General features: G+C 44.2%; 1 protein-coding gene across 1 annotated transcript in view; it reads right to left on the minus strand.

The window, feature by feature from the left end:
* Window positions 1–13774, minus strand: part of LOC117219770 (myelin regulatory factor homolog 1) — a 97280-nt gene extending 83506 nt beyond the window's left edge. The window contains exon 1 of the mRNA XM_033469192.2: window positions 13055–13774. Coding sequence (XP_033325083.1) covers window positions 13055–13103 — 49 coding nt within the window. The 5' untranslated portion in view covers window positions 13104–13774. The remainder of the gene's footprint in view (window positions 1–13054) is intronic.
* Between the last annotated feature and the right edge of the window lie 176 nt (window positions 13775–13950).

Consider the following 13950-nt stretch of genomic DNA (forward strand, 5'->3'; position numbering starts at 1 on the left):
TTCCAAATCGTCTGCCATTTCCATTGTACAGTAAAGTCTCTCTAATTGACGCTCAGATTGTCCACAAAAATGGGCAATTTAGGGAGAAGAGAGACGATTATTCAATCCTTGCGGTTCATTTTTACAGTCACGAATCGTCAGCAACTATAAAAACGAGCTGCAAGGCTCGAACAATGGCCACCAAATTGTCCAATTTTGTGGACAATCTGAGCGTCAATTAGGGAGACATTACTGTATACAGCTCGGTCAGGATCATACTTGATTTCGACGTTAACGCATCGAAATAATGATTCGCTGCCGCGCTATCACGTCGGAGTATTTACCAAATACTTAAATATAGAGCTTACGTCAGTTTCTTTTGCATAGGTCGGAATCGATAAATGCAACATCGTCATCCTACTACGTACAAGTGATAACACTTCGCACTCGATAACGTCTCTCTTTCTTTCTCTTAGATGGCAAAACATCAGACGACAGCAGAAATTGTCGCAGACGTTCTGGCACGATCTTCTTCGAAGTATGCACTGGTGAATTTTATTTGGTCATGGCGCATGTTAATTCTATTGAATACGTAGTCGCTGATGTCTTCGTAGTTCGTGCGACCACATTAAGATAAACAGTAGATAGATAAATAAATAAATAAATAGGTAAATGAATAAGTAAGTAAATAAGTAGGTAAATAAATAAATGATTAAGTGAATAAATAAGTAAGTAAATAAATGAATAGGTAAATAAATGATCAAGTGAATAAATAAGTAAGTAAATAAATGAATAGGTAAATAAATGATCAAGTGAATAAATAAGTAAGTAAATAAATGAATAGGTAAATAAATAAGTAAGTAAATAAATGATCAAGTGAATAAATAAGTAAGTAAATAAATGATTAAGCGAATAAATAAATAAATAAATAAATAAGTGTTTTCTTCTCGCCCCGACGACAGAACTTAGAAAAGAACGAAAGTCGAGGCGCGTTCGCAGAGACGCAAGGGCGCAAGTAGCAAGTAGTAAATTGGCTCTCGTGACGACACCGTTTGTTACAATTTATGGCCGCCATTACTATATGGAGTATAATAAACTAGTGCTACCGGTACAGCTTACCTACCATTCGTTCCTATTTATAGACAAATTCGACGAAGGTGAAACTAGAACGACAGATGCGCTCATCCGCGGAAGAACGGAAACGTGTACACGTATACGTGTACGTATGTATATGCAGAATGATATTCGCGGCGATCGATAAACGGATCCAGTTATCATCGTCGAACGTGTTCCACGTGTGCATCGGCGGCGCGCGAACAAGTTCCCCGAGATTTTTCAGTCGGAAAGCGTACGGCAACCGCTGCTTTCTAGAACAGATTACTGTCCGGATTAGAAGACGATTGTACCGGACACGTGAAACGATCCCATTCGATCGAACTTCGAGGGCAAGCTGCGCAGGCGAACCGGCAAGACTCGATTCGATTTCAAAAAAACGCGTAATCGATTTGCCCGTGACTTTTCTGTTAATCGCAGATTAATTGAAATTATTCAGCGATTAGAACGCGATTCGTTTAATCTTCGTCGTATTCTCGCGGATAGGAAAACGCATCGAATGCTCCTCCGTGCTCATTATTATTCAATATTATCTTAATAACCATTAATTATCATTAGTATTTAGAGCGACGTGCTGCCGCTATAATCATAAGAGGTTTAATCTGTTAGTTTTTGGAAAAGATCGTTACAATGTTGTAAATGGAACATTTAACGGTTAAATATATATATTACGCGCAAATTATGTGCTCTCGCGACTTTCATGGAGTGGTATAGAGTGGTATTACTATACTACTACTCTAATATTATTATTTTTTTATCTAAATACGTACCAGCAACTCGGAGCAAATTTTGCCAGAATTGTGATTGTACGTGTTGTACGAAGTCGAATTAAAATTAAAATCATTCACGCTGCTGCGAGCATTTTATAGGAATTAATAAATCAAAGACCTTTTTCGGGGGTTGATTTATGTATTTTACGTGATTACCTTAAAAGATACAATTCAGCGTCGCCGTATCGATGACGTCCGAGTGCAAAGGGTTAACCCTGGATCGAGCGCGTCAGTTAACCCTTTGCACTCGAGTGGCGACCCCGAGGCACCGCTAGAATTGTTACATCGCGTTCCAAGATAATTTTTATATTAACGAAGTTTAGATTTAAGAAATGGTTGGAAGCGTGATAGTTTTACGAGTCATCCGCATAAAATGCACTTTGTCTAACGAAACGAAAATACTGTAAGTCAGGCGAATTATTTCAGATTTACGGTTAGGGGGTTGAAGTTAAAGCGGCGCGTAGGGTGCGCGACACCCCGAGAGACCCGTGAAAACAATAATAACCGAGAACAAAATCACGTTATTGCGACTCTCGATCATAGAGAGCTAATGCAGTTATCGACAGCTAGATGACACCACTTAACATTTCGCTAAAAAATAAAAAAACGTCGATTGTAAAACGAACGGCTGGGGTGTCGGACACTCCGCGCAACCGTTCCAGGGTTAATAATCTTCAAATGTATCGTTTCGAGCTGTCGCGAACGAAACCTAAAAGCTGTTGTCCGGGAAGAAAAGGCACTCGAGCATCGGATCAATATTGGGTACGAGCAGCAGATTTTGTTCGCGGTCGAACGTGGATTGCGCAATCAGTGGAAACAGAGGTACGCATGCATACTTGTTGAGCCAACAAACCCACGTAACCACAAATAATTGCGTTAATTTGCGATAAGATAAAGCCTTTGTTTCTATATGGAGATATATCGACTTCCGATCGGGAAATATTCTTGATCGATGGAACTTCGCGGAACACGGGAGATTTTCTCCCTAATTCGCGCTCTCGGATCGCGCACAAAATGGACAATTCGGGGAAGCGGAATAATTGTCGGCAATTATAGAAACGAGCCGCAAGAACAATCGTTTCTCCTCCAATTTTTGTGCGCAATCTGATCGCCAATTACAGAGTAATTATTGCACTCAGTTTTATCAGGAATCCGTAAAATCAGCAGTTTACGTATTACATCCATTGTTTCGCATTCAAAGTTAATCTGAATGCTAATTAATCCGTAATAAAGCAGTCAAAAATACGATTAAATAATTACGAAGTTAGAATATTTATCAGAATCATATTTTCCGAGAGATAATAATCGCGTCTCCTCTTCCAAAATCGTGCAAGAAATTACGAACAAAGTGACTTCCAGTTTGTGCACCCTAATCACAGAATTAGGTTAGGCGTCACGGAAACCGCGTATGACTCACGGTTCGATATCGTTTTCTTTTTGTTTATACATATAGCCTTTTTGCATTCGGCATGAGTCACTCGAAAGGAGCCATTTAAATAATTGCCGCGAAGATAAAGAACCGTGCGAAACGATGGTTATTCGATTTTCGGCACGGTCGTTAGACGACGGAAAGAACTCTTGCTTGCCGTCGGCTATGATGTTTCGAAATTGGCCGAAGCACGATCGTAAATCGTAGATTGTGCTTGATCGAGTTGGTTGTTTAAGGTCAGCCGTGATAAGAAATGTGAAAAGAACTGACTAACTAACTAATCACCGTTCATTGTGAATGCTTCTGGAACGAACAGCATGTTCTCGGTTTCGTTGACACGTTCGCCGACATGGTAAGCGTTACTTCTAACTAAAAGCAATCGAATTCAGAGATAATAATCGTTGCGCAACGACGTTTCTCATCCTGATCGCCTGAACGCCAGAACCAAATAATTACAGTTCGAAAACATTTCTTTCCACCGTCGCGGAGCCGCAGAGCCGTCCGAGCAGCACGTCCGAAATGACTCGCTCTTTTTACATCGTGTTTCACAGTGTCATTAAAATCATCGGCAGAAATGCAAATTCATCCCGGAAATCAATCAGCCGCCGATTCCACCGTTTCGAAACGTTCTGCTAACCCGATCTTATTGTGGCGGTTACACTCTCGCAATCGTTGCCGTACAAAGCAAAAGCGACCGAGGGAATCCTGTTTTTAACTTTTAGGAATGCCTCTAGAGAGAAAGATCACGAGGGAGAGAAACCGTTTCCTACATTTCTGCTCGTCGACTGAAACCGACGGCTAGAAAGGAAACAAAATGCCGGAACAGCGTGAGCGTCCGCGGGCGGAAAAAAAGAGGTGTTCGACCGAAGAGCGCTCGCCGTCTGCAATTAATTCGATTACAGTCGGACGAGCAATTTCTCGCATTTGTTCGGCAAGTTGACCGACCGATTCGCTTTATTAACACGTTCGTCGCCTTCGCGGCGACCGCGGAATACACAGGGTGTCCCGAAAATGCCTCGCAATCCGAAAGCGGCAGGTTCCTCAGGACATTTGAAGCAACTTTTTCCTTTACAAAAATTTTCTCCGACGCACCGTTAACGAGTTATTAACGAAAAACGGTGACCAATGAGAGGCGAGCTCGGCTGACGCGAGGCGACCGAGCCAATGAGCGGAACTGGGCTTCGTGCGCTGGTTGGCTGGGCCGCCTCGCGTCAGCCGTACTCGATTCTTATTGGTCACTGTATTTCGTTAATAACTCGTTAACGGTGCCTCGGAGAACATTTTTGTAAAGGAAGAAGTTGCTTCAAATGATCCGAGGAACCCGCCATTTCCGGATTGCGAAACATTTTTGGGAAACCCTGTATAACGTCGAAGCGATTTATTCGATGGGACAACAAAAGAGCTGCGAAGCTCAGATTTATTCTACGAATTATTGTTTCGATTCTCGTTACGTTCTGCGGGTCTCCTTAAAGGTATCGAGCCGATAACACTTAAATAACTGGCCGAATACGGCCAACCGGGCAAGAAATTCGCGGATAGTGTTCGAGCGCTCTATGTCGGAATTGCAGAAGAAGCGGTGCAAAAATGAATTGGCATTCGAGGAACGTTCTTGCGGCTACTAATACATCTCGTCCGTTCTCGTCCGGAGACGAGAGTTCGTCCCAGGTAACATCTTCGAAGAGATGTTGTTTCCCTTCCAGAACGCCAAGGACTTCCGTTCCAAAGCAAAGAAGCCGCGCGCCGATGACTCGGCTGTTCAAGGAGCGTTACACAAAATCGGAAGAGACGGGCCGGTGTTTATTCGCGCGTTTAGCGACCAGTTTACAGTTATCGCTTCTGGTAAAACGTTTTCAATACATCGACCATCGGAGCCGGCAGAGCTAGACTTCGCTGCTCGTTCCTTCCTTTTTTTTTCTTTTTATTCTCGCGGAATACAACCTATGCAGCTCGATAGCTTGAAAGTCAGCCGCAGGTTTTTTTTGCCGCCACGGCCGTGATAAATCAGCGATCGACGCTTAAATCACGCGGCTGTAGAAACACACCGTGGAAAAAAGATGAACGAAGCTCGGAAAAATCGGAACGCGCGAATGAGATTTTTATCGGTTCTTTTTGGCCGATACTATCGATATCCTTTTCGCGGCGAATCAGACGAATGATCTTGAGTTTTAGACGAAGAAGTGTTAATCAACGTGGCTGTGAGAAAAATCGCAGTGCAAGAGATTAATAAAACGTGTAAAAAATTTCACTTAATTATCAGGAAGCAGGTAATTAAATATTGATAATGATTCAATCTTTTTCTGTGATTTTATTATAATTATTTTATCAATACTTTCCATATCGACATCATATATTGTCGTTTTCATTTTAAATAGTATTATTTAAACTTTATATAGATTTGTACAGTTAAGCTGATTAAAAAATAATAATATTTTTCATTATTAAGATCATTATACTCGCTGTCAGAACTTGTCACCCTACAGAAGCATTAATTTCGAGTGCAACTGTATACAATATCGATTATTGTATAAATTATTATATGAAAATATTATATGAATTAACGTATACAAATATTATATTACGTAAATATATTGTATAAAAATAATAATATTGAATTACATTCACTGACAAAACCTGTCATTCTACAGAAGCATTAATTTTGAATGCAACTGTATGCAGCAATATCGAATATTATATAAATTATTATATAAAAATATTATATTATACAAACTATTATATACGAATATTATACTACATAAATATATAAAGATAATAATATTGAAATTATATTCACTGCAAAGCCTGTCACCCTGCACTAATTAGGAGTGCAAAGGGTGTACCACTGAGAAAGCAGAACCCAGTTTTCCAGAATGTTGAAACACAGTTTCTACAATCGCGAAAACAAGACATAACGCGTAAGACGGATCTGAGCGGACGCGACAGATTTTCCGACTCGTTTCCGAATCGCGTCTGATAAGAGGACCGAAGAAGAATAATCGTCGAATCCGCGCGCAGCCCGATAATCGTCCGCGCGGATCTCGCTCGCTTCCAGCCAAAGCGGAACGGTTCCGATTATTTATTCAGCAGAAACGGAGACAAGGTTTCACAACGCTCTCGGGCCGAGTCCACTTGAAAAATCGGATGTTTTTGAAACGCGCGAACGGGATCGCGTCACAAGCTGGCTGTGCCGCCTCTATCGTTTCCACAGAGCGAACGGTCGGCACATGCACGCGGCGGCCCCGGGAGCTGCATAGATGCGTCGCGCGTGCATGTACGTGTGCACGTGTACAAGCACGTTGCCATTAGCGCTCGTTTTGCGTCGTTACGCGGCGCGGACTACCGATAAGCGGCAGCGTCCGAATCAGGAAAGCCGCTCTTTTGACTCCGCGCGTACAGGGTGAAGACCGCGGCAGACAACGTGATTTTTCCGGCGAGGATCATCGTTAATTGCGAGAGAGACACGAGCCGCGTGAAAATGTCTTTTCTCTTCGAACCGTTTCGATAACAACAGCTTCGTTGCTTTCCTCGGGGATCGCGCGCGATCCCGTCCCCTCGCATCATCCCCCTTAATAGTGAAATGATTCGATTGTAAGTATAAGATCAGTTGTAAAATTTTCTTCATAAATAATGTCTATAGTTATTTCGAAATTTAGAAGATTTAATTTTTAAATCATGGACATTGAGTTTAATCATTTAACGAAGGTTTGATTTACATGATTAAATGAAATAAGGGTGAATCTAGCGCCGTCATCAGCGCTTCAACTATTATTATAAATTAAGTGATATGTGATTTCGTTTAAATTACCATCGTGATTTAACTATAAACTCCGTTCTATTACTGCGACCAATTACTACTTGCATCTTCGAATCCTATTCGTCGAAATACCGTGGAATAAAATGACCGACTCATACGCATAGAACATATCAGACTTGAAAATTATAATTCAACACTAATAATTCTGATAAGTTGTACGGAATACACGAATATTCTGAATATTCAGAATATTCTATATTCTTTCGAGTACTCTGTTTTTACAGCTTCGCATTTGGTGATTCTTCTCGCGAACGCATCAAATTCGCAGTCCATTTCAGAAAGCTCGTACGAGGTTATGCATTTTACGGTGCACTTTTTGGGGAGAAGGTGCCATCGTGCGTCGTTCGACACCGAAAACTGCGGACTCGCGACCGCAGCGCCGTTTATGCGAGCCCGCGATCACGCAAGAGCGGGCCGAGCTTGCATAATTTAGCGCGGAGAATTAATTAGCGGCGAGGAAAGTACTGGCTGCTATATTTACCGTTGCCGTACTAATTTGATTAACCGACGCACCGCGGCGGCTCTCCTCTCGCGACTTTCGTGGATACCGGTGACGCGGAATACAATCGTTAATCCGTCGATCGCCGCGCGATTCGCGGCGTTATTCTGCGATCGAGCACGCGCGAGCAACCCTTCGCTTCCAACGCGGTGATATGCTGGTGCGTCAAGGTAGATGTGCGCTATGAAAATCGTAAGATGGAGTCTCGCACAGAAACCAAAGCTGGACGCAATCCTATTCTATAAGAGAAAAAAAGGCTGACCAATCAAATTTGATCCGACTCGATCCGATTCGATCCGAATTTAATCGCAATTTATCCAGACAACAATTCATCCGAATAGGATTTTAGTCGAACAAGGATTTATTCGTAGAGAAATTCGCGGGAGGGAAATAATTATCGAGCGATTAAATAATTGTTGAATAATTTATTCGAATTAATTCCCTGCAATTAACAGTTCTTTGTTCGAATAAATTACTCGAAGTGGAATTTAAACTAAACCGAATAGAGAACAGCGTCCGAACGATAATTAAAATGAATCTGTTCGCACGTTTCTTTTCATGCGCCTTAACCCTCTCGTTACCAATAGACCGTGCATGCCCTAGTTGGTCACTCAGACGTGAATTAATTTCAATGTGGCATCCATTGCAATCGCCGCGATCGGTGGATAAACAATAATCAGTTTGAACAAATAATTCCACCACTGAAGGGTTAATCAAGCACCCCTAAACGGACCGAACGTATCGGGACTTTTGACAATGACTTTTCGTCATTCGTCATGGTCGTTCACGGATTATTGTGCAAAATAAAAATCGTCTGGATTAATTGTACCATGCAGGAGCTACTGAAATGTCTTATATTAATAATTGTAGCCGCTTGGAAACGATACGTAAACGTCTTCGAATTCTTCGAACGTTTTCACCCTTCTGCACTTTTCATCCCCTCATTTTCAATAGCAAAAGATCCGCAGTCCGGTAACAATAAAAACTGAGAATGAAATTATCGAATATTTCACAGTGAATCGATGCATAATTAAACAAACGAAGCATACAAATATGACATATTTGCAGCGCAATCGGTACAACGTTCTTTGAAAGTAAAAAATCATGGATTCGGGTCAAAGTAAGCAGTCGTTGCGAGCATTGTTCCCGTCTTTTGGCCAGTTCGGGTCGCGATCGGTGGCAACGCGGATCGGCGAGGACCGGCGACGACGTTTCGCGAATAAAACACGGACTCGCGAGCCGAATGAGACGTTAATGACGGACGATGATCAAAAGTGAATGGAAATGTTCGCGGCGCGCACACAGCCAGTAGGTTATGCCGGAGTATCGAGCCGTTAATTTCAAATAAACGGAAAAGCACGTTCACCGCCGCGACTTTCACTGTCGGCCCGCTAGCGAAGAGAGAACACTGGAATTGTTGGCAAAGACCGACGAATTGCGGTAATACTATCTGTGCCCCGAGAAACTCTGCTCGCCTCCGGGATGATAATCATTCCGGCGAGAGAGAAGCCGTAATTTCCTTTCAAAACTTTGGCTAATTGCATCGGTCGGATATTATTAAACGGGGACAGGTTGCCCGTTGGATTTGCGCGCGGCGCGGATCAACGCGCGCGAGTGCGCGCCCGCGCGCGCTCCAGAAATCGCGACTAGTATTTTAATCGGTCATGACTTGGCTGCGCACATTCTTATGTAAATTTAGACTTTCATAGGCCGTTCTCAGAAGTAAATACTAAACAGAGGTTTGTTATCCTCGTTCGCGGCTTTCGTGGGCGTTTTTACGGTTTTCGGGTTCACAAATGTCCATCGTTTCTGCAATTTTTTCGATCTCCCTATCGGAGACCGTGACCGTTATTAAACGACGCGACGAAAGAAAAAGACAACGTCGTTGCATAACGATTATCGTTTCGATTCGAATGTTTTTTAATCGTATGACGCGGGCCTCGTTGCGTTTACGGCAAGTACGAACGGGTGAAATCCAAAACCGTAAAGATTTTGAAGTAGTCGTACGTACTTAATTGTCTTTAATTGCGACCGCAATTTATGCAGCATATTTCCGAATCGTTCGCCGTGATGCTTGAATTCGCCGGCCGTTGCATTTCACGGCCGTGAATATTGTTAAATCAATAACTCGTTAACTTTCGTCGAATCGAATAAAGGATATAAATTCTGATCCGTGCCTTCCATCTCTGCACATAAATTCATTTATTCGTCGCCGTAAAAATCAAAGAAACGAATGGAGCTTAACAAGTACCATTTTATTTTTACGATGATGCGGGTTTTTTAAGTGATCCATAAAACTCCTATAAAAATGTATAACATCTTCGTTGGATGGACGTCCGTCGAAACGAAAGTAGAAAATTCGACCGAAAAAACACGTCGATGAAAAAACACGTTCGCACGGAACGGCGTTAACATGTCGGACGATCTCCCCACGTGCATTCATAATGAACGGAATTTAATAAGGTTCGCTAAAATTCAGATAACGATACGATCTAATTGGACTGGGGTGGGGGGAGGGGGATAGATTTACGGAACAAAGTGTGCCTCTTCGCCGTAAGTTCGCGAAGATCGTTGAACAGAGGCCGATCTTTTTTTTCTCTGGTTTCCCAGCGTTCGCGCGAGACAGAAGCGCATAAAACATCTGCGCTAATCGTGAATCATGCTGTAAAAATCTAGGTTCTCCAATTACCAGCGAGTCTCGTAATAAAGATCACAGCGAAACATAGAAACTATTAAGCGCGTACCGACGCGTTTAATCGTATTTGTCAGCGATGAAACGACTCGCAGTAATCGGATAAACACGCCGGAGGATCAAGTGAAACAGAGAGAACCCGGCACTGCACTGCAACCTCCGACCCAGATGAAGAATGCCTCGGTGCACTCGTTGCAGGTGAATGCACTCGGCGCGGAAGGCCAGCTTCGGCCGCGATGTATTCGGAAAAAGATGCAAATGCGGATCGGAGCGCCGAATGTTCGGAGCGTCGTTGACGCTAAACGCATCATCGCCGTGACGAATCGCCGGTTTTCAATTTTCTGTCTCAGGATTATCGAATAATTATGGTTTATTTATTAGAGCATTGGTGACAGTCAAGATTGCACGTGGTCTAGATAAATAGAATTCTCGGTAAGTTTTTTACAAGTTGAGAGAAATCAGTCGCTTTTAACGCTCGGAACGTTTAATGTTAACATGGAAACGATTTTTCCTCCAGTTTGCACACGTGTGCACCGTTTGCGAGTCAATATTTGCGCGAATTCCGTGCATCGTTGCAACTCTGCGAAACTGGATCGCGGATAATTATTAATTGAGTTCGATAATTCGACATAAATTGCACGAAAATTTATCGAAAAGAAGTTCCGTCGTTTGCACGAAATTAGTTAATCTATACAGCCCGGCCAGTGTCAGCATTTGCGCATCATCGCTCGCAAACAGCTGATCGTGTGCTCCAAAAATTGCGTTCGAATTTTCCGCTTGCAAATGTTGCGGTTTTACTATTCTTTATTTTTGACAGAGTGTTCGGTGGTCTCCGATTAAATTGAACAATCTTTCCTGCATCTTTTCGGTACAAAATGAAGAAAAATCGAAGGCTACAGAGAAAACGACGTCGCGGTGAACGAACGAGGGTAAACAGATTTTTGTTTTCCGGATACTCGAATCAATTTACCACGCGAACGTCCACTCTGCATCGCTGCATTTTTGAATGTCCACTCTTCTCCCAGGATTAAACAATCCTAACTCTGAATTAACAATGGCTAACAAGACGATATATATCGCGATAGTCCTCTTAATTTTATCTCAGTCCGAAGATCAGCGTAACGTTCCCACAAACCCGATCATTATCCCGACGTTCTCCGTATAAGTATAAGGTAGAGCAGCGATCTGCATAGCTGCAACCGAATAATGGTACGAAATGATGCAGCACGATGCATTGAACCAAAGGTGTAACAGGTATGCGAAGGCGGTTTTTCCGCGAGCGTGGAGGGGAGGAGCACAGTCAAGGCAAAAGTAGGGTAAATGTATCCACGTAAGCACTCTCCTTTGGAGATCAATCAGAGCGAGCTAAGAACGCTGCAGTCGTTCGCCACGATTCAAGAAAAATCTCTGAATGAAATTCGCCGGGTAAAATGGGCCTCGTCCGCCGCGTCCAAGACGTATTCGAAACCATAGTACCATTTTCGGGCTGTCAAGAAAATATCGGAACATTTTGCGTTATTCGACTGAACAATCCTAAACAGATGGACTAACGATACAATTCGATAATTAATAAAAAATGTCTCTTGCATCCGATACACGGCAAATGCGATAAAATGATTTGCGGCAGATTCACCCCCCTTCGCTACCCGAACAACCATATTGCTTAGGGCTCCAAAGTAATTGTGTAGACATAAATATCTACAGAAGAGACGATACAATAAATATCTACAGACTGAAATGTCCGACCAGAAAATGGCGGCAAATGCGATAAAATGATTTGCGGCAGATTCACCCCCCTTCGCTACCCGAACAACCATATTGCTTAGGGCTCCAAAGTAATTGTAGACATAAATATCTACAGAGGAGACAGTACAATAAATATCTACAGACCGAAATGTCCGACCAGAAAAGCGTAGAGGTAGAAGTTGTTTCTAATTAGCAAACGGTGTAGAAAATAAAATTCGAGACGGAGTCAGGTCGTGTGGAACACGGCGATACATCAATGAAATTATTTACGTGCAGGTTCCGTTCCGAGTATGCACTGCTGCGCTCAAGTGACAGTTTATCCTTGATGTTTGATTTACTCCCCCCCGCCCCCCACCCGCCGCCCCGCGATTCGCCTGTACAAACGTCCCGCTAATTATTTCGAGTACTACAATTTACGCCGCGTCTCATTCCCAGGATATTACTACTTGATCCGTTGATTCACTGCGTCACGAGTGCGCCGAGCCGATGCATAGAACGCGGCGCGGCGCGGCGCGTCGCGGCGGCGACACGTAACGATCGAGGATCGAGCAGAATCGAAAACGCAGAGAACCCGGTGGTTTTTTGCCGGGTTCCGTTAGCAGTGTTCTCGACCACTATGCTATGCTGATATATCATCGCTTCTATATACGAACGCGGCGATCACCGGTCGAGAATATTCCGTCGGTGTACGAGCACAGGCACCGTTGCGAAACGGGAAGGTCAAAGTGGAGCAGGATAACACGCCGGTTTCGTCCCGTCTGGTGTCATCGGCGAAGAAGACCGCAGCACGAAAACGCACGATGAGCCGTGTCCGGTGCGTTTAAGGTCAATGCACGGGAGCAACCGAACCAACACGATCGTACGGACGCGTTTACGGCGCCGTGAAGGTACATGGCGAACCGCGACGGACTCGCGACACTCTGCGGCTGTCACGCTTGTCAATCGTCCCGTCGGGTAACGTTACGATTCCGCTTCTACTTTTCGACCGAGCAACAGATATCGCGGCTCTACTCACCGAGAATCGCCTGGAGGGTCTGCTCGTCCCCGTCCCCGATGACATCCATACCTCCGTTGTTAATCGGACCCCTGAGTTCTTCCGGGCCCGATCAGCGGGCCCCATTTTGTCTCCAGGCTACGATGTCACTCGACGCGACGTCCCACATAGTACACAACATTTCACGCGGCTCTCATCCGATTACTGTTGTAGTTCCCTTTTCTTTCTTTCTACCTTTAGTTACAGCCGACGTACGTATTTATGTACCTCTGTCTTCGCTTTTCTGTCGCTCCCACGAAAATTCACGACGAACGAGTAACGCGATCACGGCTCTACTTCCGTGTGGCCACTATGTTCCCATACCTTCGAGCGTAGCGACACTCTCGATCTACGGACGGGTCCTCCGCGAGAATCGGCACGGCGAACAGCGCGACGATTACCGAACAACCATCGCGGTAGATAGCGCGAACGTATAAACGTGAACGAAAGAAACATCCACACTCCGCGGGGGGAACTCGACGACTTTTACGCGGTGTTTTACCCTTTTTTCCGCGCGAACGATCTCTCCGTGTATTGTCTGCCGCTGGCTCGCCACACCAGGAGCCGTGTAGAATCCCGAGGCGCGGACTAAACTTGAGTTCCGTGCCGACACCACACGCGCACGGGACGTAATACATGCAAACGCGCCCCGTACATGTCGCTCGGAGAACGAGTCGGGTCACGTGACGCGCGATCCAGTCTCCGCCGTGCCGAGTTTGAAAGCCGCGCGCGACGCGCGTCGCTCGCGAGTTATTCGACGTGTACGCGAGAAAATGTCGTCGAATTTTGTATTATTCGCGTGGATCGATCTCGTTATTGTTGTCCGCGTGTGTTCGTCCGTCAACGGATCCGACGAATCGTTCGACAAGTTCCGGGAA

This window comes from Megalopta genalis, chromosome 5, assembly GCF_051020955.1.
Source record: "Megalopta genalis isolate 19385.01 chromosome 5, iyMegGena1_principal, whole genome shotgun sequence".
Classification (NCBI taxonomy): Eukaryota; Metazoa; Arthropoda; class Insecta; order Hymenoptera; family Halictidae; genus Megalopta; species Megalopta genalis.